At 40.6% G+C, this 18,366-nt stretch overlaps 1 protein-coding gene across 3 annotated transcripts in view; it reads left to right on the top strand.

The window, feature by feature from the left end:
* LOC121713681 (NACHT, LRR and PYD domains-containing protein 12-like) overlaps positions 1 to 17,942 on the top strand; it is an 83,413-nt gene extending 65,471 nt beyond the window's left edge. For all 3 annotated transcript variants that reach the window (XM_042098513.1, XM_042098514.1, XM_042098512.1), the window contains one exon: positions 16,853 to 17,942. In XM_042098513.1, coding sequence (XP_041954447.1) covers positions 16,853 to 17,394 — 542 coding nt within the window. In that variant the 3' untranslated portion in view covers positions 17,395 to 17,942. The remainder of the gene's footprint in view (positions 1 to 16,852) is intronic.
* Positions 17,943 to 18,366: the final 424 nt, after the last annotated feature.

The raw sequence follows: 18,366 nt of genomic DNA, 5'->3' as shown, positions 1-18,366 counted from the left end.
ACAGCAGAATGAAAGCATAGTATTCTTTAAATCTTACCATTTCTCCTGTAGCGCCTATGTGTCTCCGAGTGAACCCTGGTAGGCTACGGCTGGCTCTGATTTTCCGAAAGCAGATGTCCATTCTCCTGGCGAGACAAGTAACCACTCATCTGGCACTAGATCCAATGCTCTCCATTCTTCCAAGCAAAAAGGGCAGTGCTCGTTTAAAGGTCCCCTCTTCTAGAAGGAATGAGCGCAGACGATCGCGGGCGCGTTGTTTATGATTCACATCCACATACATCCAAATAACGTGAAGTAGTAGCCTAATGAAACTGTAGGCTAGCCTTTCTGTTCTGCTGAATCCAAGTACAGCTCGCTGCAGCCTGTGGGAAGGTGAGGCTTGGAGATGCTCCTCTCTGAATTTGCCGCCGCACACTGACTGTTGTTTATCCCATCAGCTGTTCTGGTGGAAGCGCGACCACAGTGCAACCACTGCTCACTAGAGGAAGTGTCTCCCCTGCTGGCGTGGGGGTGTAACGGTTGGACTTAGTGGTTTATTGAAGTGACCCTGCTGTGGCGTATAGACTGAGAATGTTTTGGACTGTGTAAATAGTCTACTACTAGGGAAATAGCCAATCTATTTAGCACTATTTATAGATTATAGGATTGGCTATTTCACTGGTAGTAGACTATTTACACAGTCCAAAACATTCTCAGTCTATACGCCACAGCAGGGTCACTTATATAGGTATATATTTTTTATTCAACAAAAATATATGCAGTTTTGAATACATTTTTGTTGAATGAAGATAGTGATAAAGACAATCATTTATATATTTGCCTCTGAAATTCTCATTGTGTTGGTGTGAAGGGAAAATCTGAATCTAAACTCTATCGACTGTTTTAAGTCAGGTAACATTATTGGAGCTTGCAGGGAACAGACATGTCATACCCAGCATCATTTCTTTCTACGCTGTTGAGCGTATTACTGGGAGTTGTTTAAGCAAGACCAAAGGCCACAGTCATGCCAGCATGCACAGTTCACTCTCCCTGCTACCCTGATTTGCATTTGTATAGCTCACAGCATTTTCATTTACATGTTAAAGCCTCCCCTAGAATTAGGAGGAGGGGGGTCATGGGCGGACGACTGCCAAGCAAGGCCCACGTCAATTTCTGACAATTCATGGCAGTTTTCGGCATTGCCTGCAAACTGCCGCGAACAGCCATTAAACTGAACTTCCACGACAATCTACAGTGCCGCATACCGACGGAAATCACACTTTTCATGCAGTGTTATGATTGGCTGTTACGGGCGAACGGTTTTAGATTTGAAGACAAAAAGGGATAACTTTTTTGAGGCTTGGACTAAAGATTATGTGTCAAGTTTGGTGTCAATCGGACAAACTTTGTGACCTGTGATAACTTTTAGGTGTTTTTGATTAAATCCAATATGGCGGAAAATCCATCATGGCGGAAAATGACGTCATAGGGTGCGTTAAACTCGGCTTGGTCCAAGGATTCCAACGATACCTCATATTTGACAATCGAGCCAACGGGTCAAAAGTTACTGTATGAACGCAAATCCAACTTTGGCCTGTTGGTGGCGCTATAGTGCTCGAGGTGCCAATTTGAAACTTGGTGAAATTAATCATGGGACTGTGCCTAATTTGTGTGCCAAATTTTACAACTTTTTACCAGACGGTTCTATGGGCTGCAATAGACTTCCATGACGGAATAATAATAATAATAATAATAGGAAAACTTAGAAACACAATGGGTGCCTTCGCAGCTTCGCTGCTTGGCCCCCAAATAGGGGGCCAAGCAGCATAGGCCGGAGTAGCCACGGTGACAAGATAGAACCAAAGTCCTTTTAGGCAAGTCCCTCCACTCGGCGGCCATATACCAACGTTTTATGGGCACTCATCGGGCACAGTCTTTGGGTCGAACTGCGTGTGTGCAAGGCTTCACGACACCAATCTTGCTCCAGCGGCGAGATCACAACACATGATTGGCACGATGTCTTCACAACACACCATATGATTGGCTCAATGTATTCACATCACACCACATGATTGGCTCAATGTATTTACATGTCGACGTTTTGCCGAGGAAGGGGTGGGATATGTGTAGACAACGGCCATATTGGCGTGACAAACTAGCCCCATGCATTTCTATGGAGTATTTTTTGAGTGCTGTGTCTCTACATTAGAAAGTCTCTGATAGAACTCAGCAGACACCCGGGATCAACAGGGCTGAGTATTGCCACCGCCTCCACCAGCCAGCCCGTCCCACCCCGTCCTGCCCTGCCTTGCCCTTGCACGCACGCATTAGAATTAACTGGATGGAACATGTTGTCATCAGTTTCACATCAAAAAATAAAAGATTGATAAAACACATCAGCAACTACAGATCAAAATGCAATATTGCTAATTGCAGCACCCCCTGGTCTGAGCCCCTGCTCCGGAGCTACAGGGTTTTCCAGCAGGTAAACTGCGCAGCAAATCTATCAACGGTAAAATCACCACCATCTCTATGACTGACAGCCTGGTGGAAAACTAACCGAATCACTAAGTCATCACTATCTCTGCATAAATTCACTCCATTGTGGCACAACCCAACATTCACGTTACAAAACAAACCTGTCCACTTTTCCACATGGGAGAAAAAGGGAATCTTACACTTTCACCACCTATTTCATAACAATCAATTCATGTCATTTGATACTCTCATGCAGACCTATGGGGTTGGGAGAGACCAATTTCTTCAATACCAACAACTCAAACTAAGAATGAAAAAAAGTCAATCTAAACAATAACACCCTACGACCATCTAAGTTAATTGAAGACCTCGTCCAAATCAAGTCATAAAAAGTTATTATCTAAATTGTATTTACTCATTTCCACCTTCAACAACACAATAACATTCCCAACAGTCAAATGGCAAAAAGACCTGGGGCCTCATGTACAAAGCTTGCGTACGCACAAAAATGCTGCGTTAGCCACTTCTCACGCTCACGTCCGGATGTACGAAGACTGACTTGAACGTGAGAGTGTGCGGTCCTCCACGCAAACTTCATGTTTGGCGTACGCACATTTCCAATGTGTATCGTCAGTTGGCGACACTTAGAGGCAATGCAGCGCAACAACAATAGTTGAGTCTAGGCCTTTATTTGCACAGTAGGCCTATATTGTGAAACGTGGGTTATTAAAAATGATAACACTTCGAAAGTAGGCATATGTTTCTATACAAATGGACATGCAACATGCTCAAATTCAACTAAGTTATGCAACAACCTATCTATAATGACAACTGTAGACTTATTAGAGGATAAGAATTAAAAGGGAATGAAACCTAGCCTATTCATATAGATAGAATAAGCGTGGCTATATTTCCCTTAGTGTGATTGACTGCATAGGATACGTTGACTTTCCTCGAGTAAGCATTCGCATTATTGTGGTCACACTTGTGTGCAAATTTAGGGATATGATCCAGAAATTGTAATGTTGTGGCGATGTGGACTGGATCAACTTTGTTTATTCCACCTTGAGTGCGCGATGCGTGCTAGCCTACTTGGACACGATTGATTTAATGATTTTTTTAATTAATGAAGTTGTGTTGTAATGGTTCAAATGCATCAAACCCAGTTATGCGAACCCTGTCACCTACTTGCAGACTGACCAGTAATTCTGCCACGGTCTCTGACCCTATAGCCAGAGCGGTACTCTGCCACTACTGTTTTTTTTTGTTATTAATTACAGATGATAAAGACGTAAGATTCTTGCCATTTCGTCGGATAAACACTTCTACCTCGCATTCGCTGGAGATAAACTTTTTATTAATTTGAGGATTTCAATTATTAAACTTTGGAGCAGGTTCGAGTATGAATGGATCCACAAATGAGTTTTCATTGTTATTAATATTGCGGTATAGGCCATTTTGTCTTCGCGGAGGTCTGCGCTCTCGAGCGGCCTTCTAGTTAGCATATTAAAATGAGTGTGATTGAGGGAGGAGAGAGGGTGGAGTGTAATGCTCGTGCATGTACGCTTAATTTCATGTTAATTGGGATGTACAAAGAAAAGCTGCGTGGAATGCTGCGTACGCACAGTTTCATACATCAGGATTTTTTTGTGCGTACGCTACTTTTCAGGTTTGCACGTACGCAATGTTTTAGTATGAAATCCACGCAAGTCTTTGTACATGAGGCCCCTGGCCTTCTCTCCCAACCTGATTTCTGGGAACAAACCTGTAAAAACATCTTCCACATGACCACTAACTCTAACTTACACTTACAATATAAGGTCATTCACAGAACTCACATCACTCAAAGCAAAATGTTTAAAATGGAACTGGCCAACACAGATATCAACACAGTGCACTTTAGGAACCACAGACAACTATTTCCATGCAATCTGGCTTTGGCAACCAGTTCACTTCCTATGGGTAAGGGTTACTGAAACACTCTCCACCATCCTGAGTTGCAGAATTACAGCATCAGCACCACTCTGTCCTCTTGGCGATACATCCGATGCACATCTAAACATCTCTGCACATCCGATCTCCCATCTAAATTTAAAAATCCTTTACTCATTTCTCTAGCTGTCGCTAAGAAAGTAGTCCTCCAAAACTGGAAATCTAAGAACTCATGCCACATCACTCACTGGACCAACCTAATTGCAGAATACATTTCAATGGAAAAAAATAATGCTTTCCAAGAGAAGCATAAGTCAGCCTTTGAAGATACTTGGAGCCCATTCATAACCTTTCTAAATTCAACCAAAATAATTCAACCAAAACATAGCCTTAAACCGTGTATATCACCAGAATTGACCCCCCCCCCCCACACACACACATACTGTATACTCACGCCAAATCATTTGACCAACCTCAGTCTACCTGTCTATCTGTCATCTTGTCTTGTCCAAACAGTCTGATCCTGTCTCACTGTCTTGTCATGTGTCTGTTTTTCTACTTTGTTTTGTCTTGTGTTTCTATAATACGCGTTTCATTTGTGCGCACAGGTTTACACAGAATGATGAATACCCCTACATCTTTACTTCTAAGAGACCCTGCCTCTCAGGGATGCTCTTTTTCATACCCAATGGTGTTGCCAGTTACCCTAATTAGTTGTGAAATATATTCCTCCTTTTGTTTTCTTTGATATTACACAACTTTTCCAGCATTTTGTTACCCCCAACTTTTTTTGTAACATTTTTTTGCTGGTATCAAATTCAAAATGAACATATATTTTTCATGAAATAGTCAAATTTGTCATTTTCAACATTTGATATGTTGTCTGTGTGCTTTTTTGCAACTAAATATGAGTTTAACCCTTTAGCCGCCAGGGTTTTAAAAAAAACAACACTGGATTTTGACATTAACTTTTCACAAGGCCATGGCTTGAAACTGGTCAGAGATAAAGTCCAACTGTAAATGTGAAAATCATTCAGTATGATCAAACGTTTATGAAGGGGGTACATTTACTCATCTAATCTCCATAGTATAACGTCACTGGATGGCAACCACTTCGAATTATGTACCTTTCAGTAAATACTATATTTTGAGCATATTTGAGCAGATTTTTCTTTTTTGTCATTTCATCCATATGACAAATGAAAAGGAAAACAGTCACTTGTAAACCAACATTAGAAAACTATTACTATAACCACAAAGCTTACTAAAGCCTACCATAAAGTAGGCTAATAAATCTGTTGCTATCTCAGGTGACTTTGTAGTTCTTCAGAGCCCTATTTTTACTATCCCTGCTGTCTTTACCATGTCCATTACAGACATTAGCATCACGATTACCAATGCCACCTCCAGTTATGTTGGACAAAGGGTCGAAATAAACATTGTATGCTTAGTGGACACCGTCGTGCAAATGCAAAGACGCACCTCCATTCAGACGCACCGTGACGGGAGCGTACCTATGTTCCCCAGGTCCTGTTACCCGGGTCCTATGTTCCCTGCTTTGTATGGAACAGGGGAACATACACTGTATGCTCCATCGCAAAGTGCTTGTGGCTAAAATAATTATTAGGATGAGCTTAATGTATTTTTACATTTGCCGTAGTATTGTCGATGGGTTTAGTAACATATCAAGGGGGTCCTTGGCCAGAACCTAGTGGTATTTGGGGGGCCTTATTGTGGAAAAATTTGGGAACCCCTGGCCTATACGAATGTTTAGCTTAATCTGTAGCCTATGTTTATTTTGTCCCCTATGCCTGTTTCATTCATCTGGACAATGAGGGAGGAATTTTAACATTATGTTGTCAACCTTTTCCCCCCAATAGGAATCATTATTTCTCGAATAGGCTACTCTAATGCAGCAACACTAAGAAAACTAGATGTACCGCATAGCGGTACAAATTATGACCGCCGCTCAGTCCTGTACATCCATTCCGCGAAAATAAATCACATTAATCAATTCGTCTCCATCTTCTACTCCATCCCCCACTCTTGAAACTTTTGTGTATGCTTGTTTGGCATGTGTGTTTGCGGGCCGCACAGAAAGTAGCCTACTGGCGCTGCAAAGGTTGATGGAGTTGTACCACTTGCCAAAAAAATTGTAGCATTGTTATAAAACCTTTAAAATGTCTAAACAATCACAAGTAGGGCAGTTCATCACAGTCCATCCATTGCAACTGGACTGATGAAAGGTACACCTGTAGGCTACATTGTATTTGGGAAAAGCAGACGGTAGCAGCATAATGGATTTATTTATTTATTTATCCATCAAAACAATCCCTGTCAGATCAATGCAGTTTTCAACAGCGATCAAGAAGAGAGGTCATGTCATGGATTTTTGTGAATGTTTCTTCTTCTACATATGCAAGAGTTTAGGTCATCTAGTTCATATGACATTCAACTTTATTGTCAATGCACAAATTAAATACCAGTAGTCTAAAACAAAATGCAGTTTTACCCAGTGGTGCAAATAACTGACATGTCCAAAAGGGCCTTCATGAAATGAGTCTCTAGACTGTTCATACACATTTTAACGGGCCAAGTTGAAGAGCTGCTGTCCGTGCAAATATAGGCTGATTCATGTTCCCTTGCATTTTGCAACTGTGAGGTCCATGGTATATGTATACTCAAACTAACTCTCATTGGTTTAATGCAGTGGTCCCCAAACTACGGCCCGCAGCCTCATTCTGGGTGGCCCAACAAAACATGTCCGTGGTATATAGCATCTGGCCCACACGGGAGTACGACATCAAACTATGACCTCCGTAATTTCCCCCATTCATTCTCTATGGCGAGTCTTAACAGTACACATGTAATACTTTTTTTGTCCACTGGTGGTTGTTTTGGCGCTGTTTCGCGTTTGCAGTCGAAAACGGAATGAAATGTAGGCCTTCCTGCAAACAATGTAAGAGGTCTATGCTGACTGCATCAGTGCTCAAAGTATTCTAAAAGTTTATCAATTAATTGTTAATAACTAACTAACTAACTTCTATTCAAGTCATATTTCTGGGACTTTCTGGGATAATTATTTCTATTTTTATTCACTCGTTCAAATGTTCATAGAGTTCACAAAGTTCTCATCAGGTGAGTTCAGATGTTTTAGCCAGCACTTCATAAAACTCTCATAGTTTGAGAACTTTAAATTATTTGTAGGATATTGCTTGTTCACAACTTGAGCTGTGTATGCAAAGACACAGAGTTCACACATTTTGAATAAAATACTTTTGGGACTCCCTGCTAATACTTTTGGGAATGCTAAAGTCATTTTACACGGATATGGCATGATGGCAACATAAACACAGCTAACAATGGTATTAAATTGCAGTAGCCTATGATTAAATGCAGGGCTTTGATCCAGATTTTTCCCCCAATTGGTTCGTTCCAAACAAAAACAGTATTTTACTGTTTCCGGTTTTCGGTTCAACCCTAAAATTGAGGTTCCTGAACCAGTTAGAACAAAAAAATAAATTTCCTGAACCGGTTAAAAAACGTTCCATGTCAGCTGCGGGACATACAAATAAGTAGGCTGATCATTAGGACTTTAAAATTATATTGTTAGTCTACATATTTCTCTATCCTGTCATCAAATATTAAAAAAGCACTATAGGCTACATACCGTTATGTAAGCGGCATAACGGTAATTCTGACATTCTGACATACATACCTAGATTTTTTTTAGTACTATACATGAATTAAGGAAAATATCTGCCATGTTGTTTATTGACAAACAACTGAACACATATCCATTATACTTCTCTTACATAGCTCAATTGGTGCAAATGACAGATAGGACAGGGCAGGCTACAGTACATAGCAGTCATTGAGAACTTCAATTGACCAAACCTGGTCAGGGCTCAATCAGTGCACTTGTTTCTCTTATGTCATCATACAAAACCACAAAGCATTACAGAAGCATCACTGTAGTTTTTACATCCATCCAAAAGCTTGTGCAACTCACATAGCTAAATCTGTGTAAATAACTGAAATATGCTAGGCTAAATAGCTGCCATTGTGAACATCAATTGGCCAAACCTGGTCAGGGCCCAATCAGTGCATTTTTGTCTCTTTATGTCATCAGACAATATAGTACGGTGTCTTGTGTAATCCCGCTGAATTTTCTTGTAAAAATTGATTTTTTTTTGTGCATATTTTGCTAGTATAGAGTCTAAGGAACAAGATTTTTTTGTCTTCAAATTTTCACGATCCATTTTCACACTTAGATGACATCATTTATATAATGCATAATTAAGACTGGGACTACTATCAGTTGACGGTCAAATGTGAGAAAACACTGGTAAAGAGGGTAATTTTTGGGTGCTGATTCTGAATATCATATTTACTTAGCTGATATTTTAGTTTTAAACCTGCTAATTAGCATTTGCGACCTAAAACTGGCCTCCACAGGCAACATAGAATGGGTGAATAGGGTAAAAAATGTAACTCCTTGATAATCTTATGAAACTTTACTAGTTTATTATTTATGTAGAGATAATATTTTTGTGCATTATTATATTTAATTATTTGTGCATATGAAAATATGTTTATAGATGTAATTTAACAATCTTTAACAATATCTCATTAATTATGCACTAATTTGCATACATTTAAATTACAAATAAAGAGACATCTGAATATTGGATAGTTAACATTGAATGTAGTCAGGTTCAGGTTTGTCTTCAGAACTTTTTCTGGATTCAGAGCCTTAAAAAGAACGGCTTGTTCAAGCGCCAGTCCTAGGTTATGCCGATTTCAGTCGTCCCTTTATCTTAGAGACGGATGCAAGCCATGCAGGATTGGGGGCGGTTCTGTGACAGGAAAAGGATGGGTTACGGCGACCAATAGCCTTTGCTAGCCGGGGCTTGCAGCCAAGTTAGAGGAACATGTCAAATTATCGTGTCATGAAACTCAAACTCCTTGCAGTCAAGTGGGCAATTACAGAAAAAAATGCAAGTATCTCCTGGGCAACAAGTTCACCGGGTACACTGACAACAATCCCCTCCAATACCTGCAGCAAGCGAAACTGGGCGCTCTGGAACAGTGCTGGGTTTCTCAGCTTGCCCTCTTTGATTACAACATCAAATATCGTCCTGGGACAGCTAATCGCAATGCCGATGCCCTTTCTAGGCTTCCCACAAGCCCCACTAACACTGCGATCTGCGTCACACGGCCTCAACGTCCCCCTGCCGATTGCTATAGCCAACATGTAAGCCTCGAGTGCACCTATCCAAGACTCTTGGATGACAGAATCTTGTATGGTGGACACCATCCCTGGTCGAACCAAAAGAGACCTGAAATTCCTGCAAGGGACTGATCCCTGTATTTCCAGATACCTGTGGTTTTGGCGACAGGGACGACCACCTACCCGTTAAGACAAGTGGAGTGAACCAAGGGAAGTCCAGCAGCTGATAAAGCAGTGGTCTCAGATACAGGAAGTGGATGGGACCTTGTACCGAGCGATCCAGGCTCCTCCTTCCAGGGATCCAGTGCTGCAGCTTTTACTGCGAAAGGTGTTGCGAGTCGAAGTGCTCACTAGCCTACACAACAATTATGGCCATCTGGGGGTGGGGGCCATCAGGACCTGACTTCTGTCTATGCTAGTGCTAGGAGACACTTAGAAGAGGCTGCGGCATATCATAGGCATGGTGGTCCTGACACCGTACCTATATTACCACCTGGCACTCTGGTCTTTTTCTAGTGGGCGGTGGTAGTGTAGTGGTTAAGGAGCTGGGCTACGTGATCCCTTGTAATATAGCTGACATACAGTATGTAAGTGACTTTGGTCAAGAAGTGTCTGCTAAATGTAATGTACATGTACACTTTTTTTTGCAAGAACCATTTTCACGGTCGCCACAAAATCCAGGATACGTGGGTGTCCACCAAGTATGAAATTGTGGAATGTCTGGATGGAATTGGTACACACTATAAGATCAGGCCGTATGGGGAGGAGGGCCCCCTTAAGACCATGCATCGCTCTGAGCTTAAACCCGTTCCCACCAGTCAAGATTCATCCAGCCCACCAGCACTGGCTGCTCCACAGCCTCATGGGGGTATCAGGAGGGAGCCAGGCCTCAGTAACCCTGCAGTTGGAGACTCATTGAGGGTAGCCATAGTCCACACCAGGACTAGAAAATGTGAAAATCACTTTTCGGACTAGATATAATCGCTTATTTTAAAACATACAGATAAAAACACTAAAGATGGATCGTGAAAATTTTAAGACAAAAAAAATCTTGTTCCTTAGACTCATTAGCAAAATATGCAAAAATCAATTCAAATCAATTTTTACATGAAAATCTAGCGGGAGCCTATTTTCCAAACACAGCGTACTGTACTAATACAAAAACACAATGGTGTGTACACAGCTGTCATTGTGAATATTAAACTTATAAACAAATGCCCAAAACCTTATCAGGGCCCAGAAGGAAATGACAAAAGATTCTGCCCGTACAGGTGGCGGCAAGCTTCTCTATTACATTTCTCCCAATGAGTGAACGACCAGAAGTCAAGCTCACCGAGTCATATTGCACAGAAATCTTGTCAAAGAACGAAAAAAAATAATGGTATTAACCGGTTACCATTATTTTAGATAAACGATTCTGTTCTGGAACATAAAAAACTGTGAAGTGTCTGGTTTCGTTTCTGTTCCTAGCAAAACATCAAAAGTTTCTGGTTTCCGTTTTCGTTCCGTGAACCGGTTCAAAGCCTTGATTAAATGTAATGGAATATTCAACTAAGGTAGACTAAGTATAAGTATATATACTTTTTTGATCCTGTGAGGGAAATTTGGTCTCTGCATTTAACCCAATCAGTGAATTAGTGAAACACAACCAGCACACAGTGAACACACAGTGAGGTGAAGCACACACTAATCCCGGCGCAGTGAGCTGCCTGCTACAATGGCGGCGCTCGGGGAGCAGTGAGGGGTTAGGTGCCTTGCTCAAGGGCACTTCAGCCACGGCCCACTGGTCGGGGCTCGAACCGGCAACCCTCCGGTTACAAGTCCAGAGTGCTAACCAGTGGGCCACGGCTGCCTTGTTCACAGCACTAGCTATTTATGGTTACTGATATACTCCAAGTCTCTGGCCCTCTCAGAGCCAGGCATAGTGAGCTGGCCCTCGGAAGAAAAAGTTTGGGGACCACTGGTTTAATGGATGTTATGTCCAAAGCACACCCATGACTAATTAAGAAACATAAGAACAACCCTTTTGAACAATGTGCCTGGCAAACTTATTGTGCTGTCAAAATAGCAAACTGCAACTAGACACGCCCTTAAAGTATTCACAATGTGGATGGGCCCAGAGAAAATCAGGTGGGTCAAGCCCAAAACGCAGCTCTTACCAAAATAATGCATTATAACTATCAATCACTTTTATAACCGATCATGTTGCCTTGGTCGCCTGGTCATAGCGTTTGCACTCTACAACATATGGAAAATCAGGACTTACCTGACTCAATATGCTATCCATCTCCTGGTACAGGCCAAAATCATCTCATGACTTGACTACTGTAACATCCTTCCAGCCTGCACTGTGAAACCCCTTCAGATGATCCAGAACACATCGGCGTGCCTTCAACCAAAAGGGCACGTTACCCCGCCACTCACCCAGCTACACTGGCTACTTATGGCCGCCCGCATCAAATTCAAGTCTCTAACGCTTGCCTACAAAGTGCCCCATCATGACAGTCTAAAGCGCATTTTCACTCGTCAAAAGCTTATTCAAATTTAGTAGGATGTGTCCAGTCCACATTGGGAGGGTTTTCGTTATCAAACGTCGAGCGCTTGGCACAACAAGGTGTTCCTAGGTTTTTTAATCAGTCATGGGTGTGTTTGGGGCATAACATCATTTAAACCAATGAGAATGACATCTGTCATTCCCTTTAACGGTGCAAAGCGTGATGTCAAATAAATGCATCGGTATTTTGACATTCAACGGCGCATTTGAAGGAGTCTGCTTGCGAGACCGTATGGAAGTGTCATTCTACTAAACCATGCTTTACTAAAACCTAGCATAGCCTTCACGCATTTGCACTCGTCTATTATTTGAACTCATTGGCAAAGTGAAACTAACTTCACCAAGGTGTCAGTCAACGACAAGACAGTTATATGCAGTTACTTTCACTATTGACTGACAATGGGTTACCATCGAAAACATAGGCTGGAAAAAGCAACACTTACCCTAATATTACTCAAATGACTGAATAAAAAAACATTTATCCTGCAGAGGAGTTGCTTATATCTTGTGACAGTGCATCTTCAGCTGTGCTCCATACGTCTCTCTCGCCTTTCCCCTAATCACTTTTAACCGTCATTATCAATTTGCAAATGATGGTGAATAAACTACTCATCATGAGATGTACAGTATTTCGTAATATCTTTATTCTAATTATGTTTCCTATTGTAATCGTGCAATTTGTAATGTTTTGCTTGGACGTGCGCTGGTGTGTGTTCATGGATGATAGGTGCACCCGCCAATATGACTGTTGACAATGCGCTCTTAAAATAACATATAAACAACTCGCCATAGACTTCTGACCAGGTGTACAATAGCGATTTTTAGACAATACGCTAAGCCACTCCCTAAGTTGTTAATTGCCACACCAGGGGCGTAACTATCGGTAAGCAGGGTACGCGGTTGCTTACGGGCCCGGACCAATCAGGGGCACGCATCACACTAGAAATACATGATTGACGGCCGGGCCCCCCTATCGCAATAATAGTCACTCGCGACCGGGCCTTTCACTGTAAAACGGACATTGTTCAGAGCTTAACACAGCCCAGCATAGTCCATGTTAAGATTATCTTTGTTGGACCAAACCAGGTAATAAATAAACTTGTTTGAGTTTAGGAGCAATGCACCTTGTCTAAAGTTATTCATTAGCCTTTAGGTTAATAGACTAATGATGTCTGCCTATTCACCTATTGCCCATCTTAATGGTTTAAAAGTTCACGTATTCTCCATCAAATAGACTCGTTATACATTTTCGCGTGCAAAAATGCAACATACGGTTAGCTGCCTAATATTGTTCACGCTAATGACATTGAAAAAATATGCTTCTTGCTACACTAGGATACTCACCGTTTTTTCCTAACATAATTTGAATTGGAATTCTCAAAGTTTCATGTAGCTCACCTGTGACATCCATCACCTCTGCTCGGCGACTCACATCACTATTCCAGCTGATACATCGGACGCACCTATCTGCGCTCACACATAGCCTACTTTCGCTTTCTAAGAATATCAAAATTACGTTATATATAAAATTATTATTATTATTATTATATATAATATATATATATATATATATATATATATATATATATATATATATATATATATATATATATATATATATATATATATATATATATATATAAATAATATATATATTTTTTTTTTTTTTTTTTTTTTTTTGGTAAGGGGGGCAGCTCAGTCAAAGAGGGCAGACGGGCAGTTCTATTATGCACTAGCACAGGGGTGGGCAAACTTTTTGGCTCAAGGGCCACATTGGGTTTTGAAAATTAATCGGCGGGCCCCCACCACCACCATCACCACGACACACACATAAAAAAAATACATTTCTTATAGCCTATAATTTAGTATAAAAAGTATTTGTTTTAAAATATGAATTGCTTAAAAAAAACTGCTCATTTTATTCTGTTTAACAAATGTATAAATTGTGCACTGTCGCTTTAAGACAGTCGCTTTAATTCACGTTTATTTCTCAATGATCTTCTGCCTGATCCGCTATAGCTAGTGCTGTACCTACGGCTGGGCCTTCTCACAGTTTTTAAATGGTCAGTAGTGGGAACTACTGTTGCCTTCATGATTTCCTTTTAAAGGTTTCTTATAAGAAGGAGATATCAATAATGACAACTGGCTGGAACCTGCGGCTCTCTCTCCCTCTCGTGAGCGCAGATGCGTTCCCAATTAAATGGATCGCATGACGTTCACGTTAGATCTGCTGCAAAGGAGATAACTAAGAGTTAACTTAGTTTAACATGATGTTCTCTATTTAACATGATGTTTTGACATTGACATTGTACGTTCTCTAAGGAGAGTGAAAAGCAGTTTGCAGTAAAGCTAACCATAGTCGTCTCCATCACAGGAGAAAAAGAGCGAGCAGCCTGATACCCAAATGAAATGCTCGGCGGGCCGGATGAAAGTGCTTGGCGGGCCGGATCCGGCCCACGGGCCGCAGTTTGCCCACCCCTGCACTAGTGCTATGTTTGTGGCTAAATGAACGATTTAGCATAACATAATGACTTATCATTAATGCAATTTCATATAGTAGCCTAACCAGCAGTGTTTTTTCATGTGTTGTGCGCCTTCACCAGAATTTTTGTTTTTGTGGTGCGCGTACTCCTGATTTTGTCAGTCATCTCATCTCTTATATGCTGTGTCTCAAGGATCCTATCCTGTCCTATTCATGGTAGCCTACTCGTGGACATTGCGTTATCATGTGCTGTAGAAGGGGGGCCCGCCTTGATAATCCTGCATATGGGCCCGGTGTTGGCTCGTTACGCCACTGTGCCAAAAGTGATTAAACTAAACTTTGATGTGATTAAATTAAACGTGCAAAATAAGGAATTAAACTTTGCGCCGGGTGGAAAACGAGTTTTACGCCATGCGCTAGGGTGCAAAATACAGCCCAAAGTAGTCTCGTCTGGCTCTGCCACCCATACGCTCAGACCAATCCAAACTTCTCAATTGTTGTTCCCCATTGGTGGTACGGGCTACCAGTTCCTACCAGAGCAGGGGCGTCCCTCTCTATCTTCAAAAAATTCCTGAAGACCCAGCTCCAGGGAATATCTCCTCTCGTAGCACTACTTAGATCTAACTTTGCTAACTCTAGCATTTATCCCCTGACTAGAACTGACACTTGACTGTATCGAAATAGCACTCACTGATGCACTAACTTCTACTTATCATGGTTAAAATGAGTCAACCTAATGTAATGTGCTTTGAACATAGCAGCCACACACAAACCACACATAAAATAGGCCAGAAAACAGTAACCTAGGCTACTAGCCTACATAGTCCAAAAACAGTAGCCTACGTTCAACAGTAGCCTACGTCCGAGTTGTCCTTTGATTTGCCCACCAACTTTCTCTTTTGGGCCCAAATTAACGTTAGACCTGTTCGTTCATGTTTGAGATTGATGGCTCCTGGATAACTGAATTTTCTGCCTTTTACCCACAATGTTTTTGAGACAAAATTGCTTTGTTTCATTTCAAAACACACTAGCAAGTAGAAAGCAACTTTCTGGGCTCTATCTCAGCGATCTAAAACGCATGGTCACTGGCGAAGAGGTTAGGGGTTTGTCCAGTCCACATTGGGGGTGGTTTTGTAATCAAGCATTATCAAACGTTGGACACCTGGCGCAACAAGGCGGTTCTTAAGTATCTTAAATCAGTCATGGGTGTGTTTTGGACCTAACATCCTTTAAAACAATGAAAATTAGATCTGTCATTCTTTTTTAACAGCAAGCAGCGCAACTTCAAATAGGTATTCCACTAAACCATACTGTACTAAAACCTAACAGAGTATAGCCTACACACGCATCCACACTATTTGAACTTAAGTGAAACTAGCTTCATCATGGCATCATAGTCAACGACAAAAAAAGTTAATTATTTTCACTATTGACTGGCAATGGGTTACCATCGAAAACATAGCCTGAATAAAGCAACACTTACCCCAATAATGTTTGAATGACTGAATAAAAAACCTGAGGACATTTATGCTGTAGGAGTTGCTGCTTACATCTCGTCACGGTGCATCTTCAGCTGTGCTTCATATGTGCCTCTCGCCTAATCACTTTTACCTGTCATTACCAATTTGTAAATGATGGTGAATAACTACTCATTGTGAGATGTATTTCGTGATATCTTTATTATAATTATGTTTCCCATTGTAATTGTGTAATTTGTAATGCTTGCATGGATGTGCGCTGGTGCACTTTCCTGTGGATGAGAGAAGCAGGGTGAGTTGTGCACCCGCCCATATCATTGTTGATAATGCGCTCTTAAAATGACATATAAATGTCATAAAATGTTCTGACCAGGTTTCTCTTGGTCAGTGGTGTAATGATTTTTAGAAGGTGTAAGATAGCAATTTTGGATTGTGTGCCGGAACACACCTTCTGCCACACCCCTGGGCGCAAAGCGAAAAATCCGAGACTAAAATAGGAATAAACTTTCTGTCGGGATAATAATCCGCTTTGCGCCAGGTTTTGCGTCGCGAAAATAGGGCCCTAGGTCTCCTCTGCACTGTAGCTTGAATGTTACTTCTTTCTGTAAGTCACTTTGGATAAAAAGGTCTGCTAAACAAATAGATGTAAATGTCATTTAATTTTATGGTTTGTGATTAATTTCTTAAAATCAAATTACTTTTATTATTGTCTGTAGATTTCTATGAACTCACTCTGGATGACAGAGTACCACTCTACAAGATCTTCCTTTCTCATGAGGACAGAACAATGTCAACAGCTTCGGATCAGACATCCAACTACGAGATTATGCTATGTAAAGAACCTTTGACTAAGAAGTGCTATTGGGAGGTGGAGGTGAGTGGAGACAGAGTAGAAATAGGGGTTTCATCCAGGACACGTTACTTGGAAGTTGTAGGTGACGAAATGGGCCGAACTGGATTTTTCCCTTGCCTTGTAATTTATCTAAACAAGTTACATGGTTTCCTCCAGAACCGCAAGATTATAGCAAACTGCCCTGAATTTTATTGTCCACACAGAATTGGTCTGTATCTAAACAAACATGCCGAATACTTGGCATTCTACAGTGTGGGTGAGGACAAACTTACACTCTTGGGAAAGTTTTATTCAACAGATGTTTGTAAATTGACAAGTGCGGGAAAGCTCTTTGCAGCATTTAAGATGTACTCAAATTCCACAGTGAAGCTTTGTGGATCATGTGAAATTAATCTGAATGATTAATCTTTGGATGTTGTGGAATGTGGATCTCTTGTCTGACACAGAGACACATATACAGTATGTGACATACTATATTGGCATATGAGTATCTCGGTCATCATCAGGGTGATAAATATGAATATAATGTAATTCTGCTCATTAGTAAGGATGTGGCTTTTGAATGATGCAACATTTTTACTACTGTAACTTCCCAGCTGAATGTTCTGAGGTGGGTCATTTGATCCCAGTAAGAAAGGTGGGTTAGTTGATCTGAGAGAGAAGACGGTACATTTGAAAAAAATTGAAATAGTTGCTTTGCTGTGTATAATGCATTGCTGATGTATTCCTGTAAGATAGCTACTATATTTTTTGTTGACCATCAGCCAACCCATTTTGTTAATCAATGCTTCAGTGCGGTTAAGTCTACAGTGTATTTGCCTGGATATTGCAGACATGTTGGTTTTGTATTGTTCTTTATTGTTCTTGTATGCTGTATTATTGTTATTATATGTTTTATTTGTCCTTTCTTTTTTGCTCTTTAATTCACTTTTGTATAATTTGTTCTTTTGTTGTTTGTTTGTTGTGCATTGTTGTAAAATAACAATGTTAAGTCAATCTTCTCTGAATATTATTGATAAGGACATATTAATAGATAAATAGTACATTTTGTAACAGAATTTTATTTAATCTTATATTTTTATCTTTTATTTTATCTCCAAAAACATGCTCCCTGCCTCAATGAGAGTCTGGGGGCACCTACATTCCTACTCTAATAAATGCCTTAATCTCCTCTGGACAATAATATCACATTAAATTGAAATGTTGTTGACAGCATTTTCTTCTGCATCATTCTGATTATATATCATGGTTGTATATTTCCTGTAAACATTGTGTAAATTATTGTAAAATATATGGATTATAGGTTAACAATCACAGATCAACATTCAAAGCTATATTTTGTATACCTTGTACATTGCACTTCAAATAAATTAATTC

The sequence above is a fragment of the Alosa sapidissima genome, chromosome 7, assembly GCF_018492685.1.
Source record: "Alosa sapidissima isolate fAloSap1 chromosome 7, fAloSap1.pri, whole genome shotgun sequence".
In the NCBI taxonomy this organism is placed as follows: domain Eukaryota; kingdom Metazoa; phylum Chordata; class Actinopteri; order Clupeiformes; family Clupeidae; genus Alosa; species Alosa sapidissima.
This window is presented reverse-complemented; position numbering and strand designations above follow the sequence as displayed.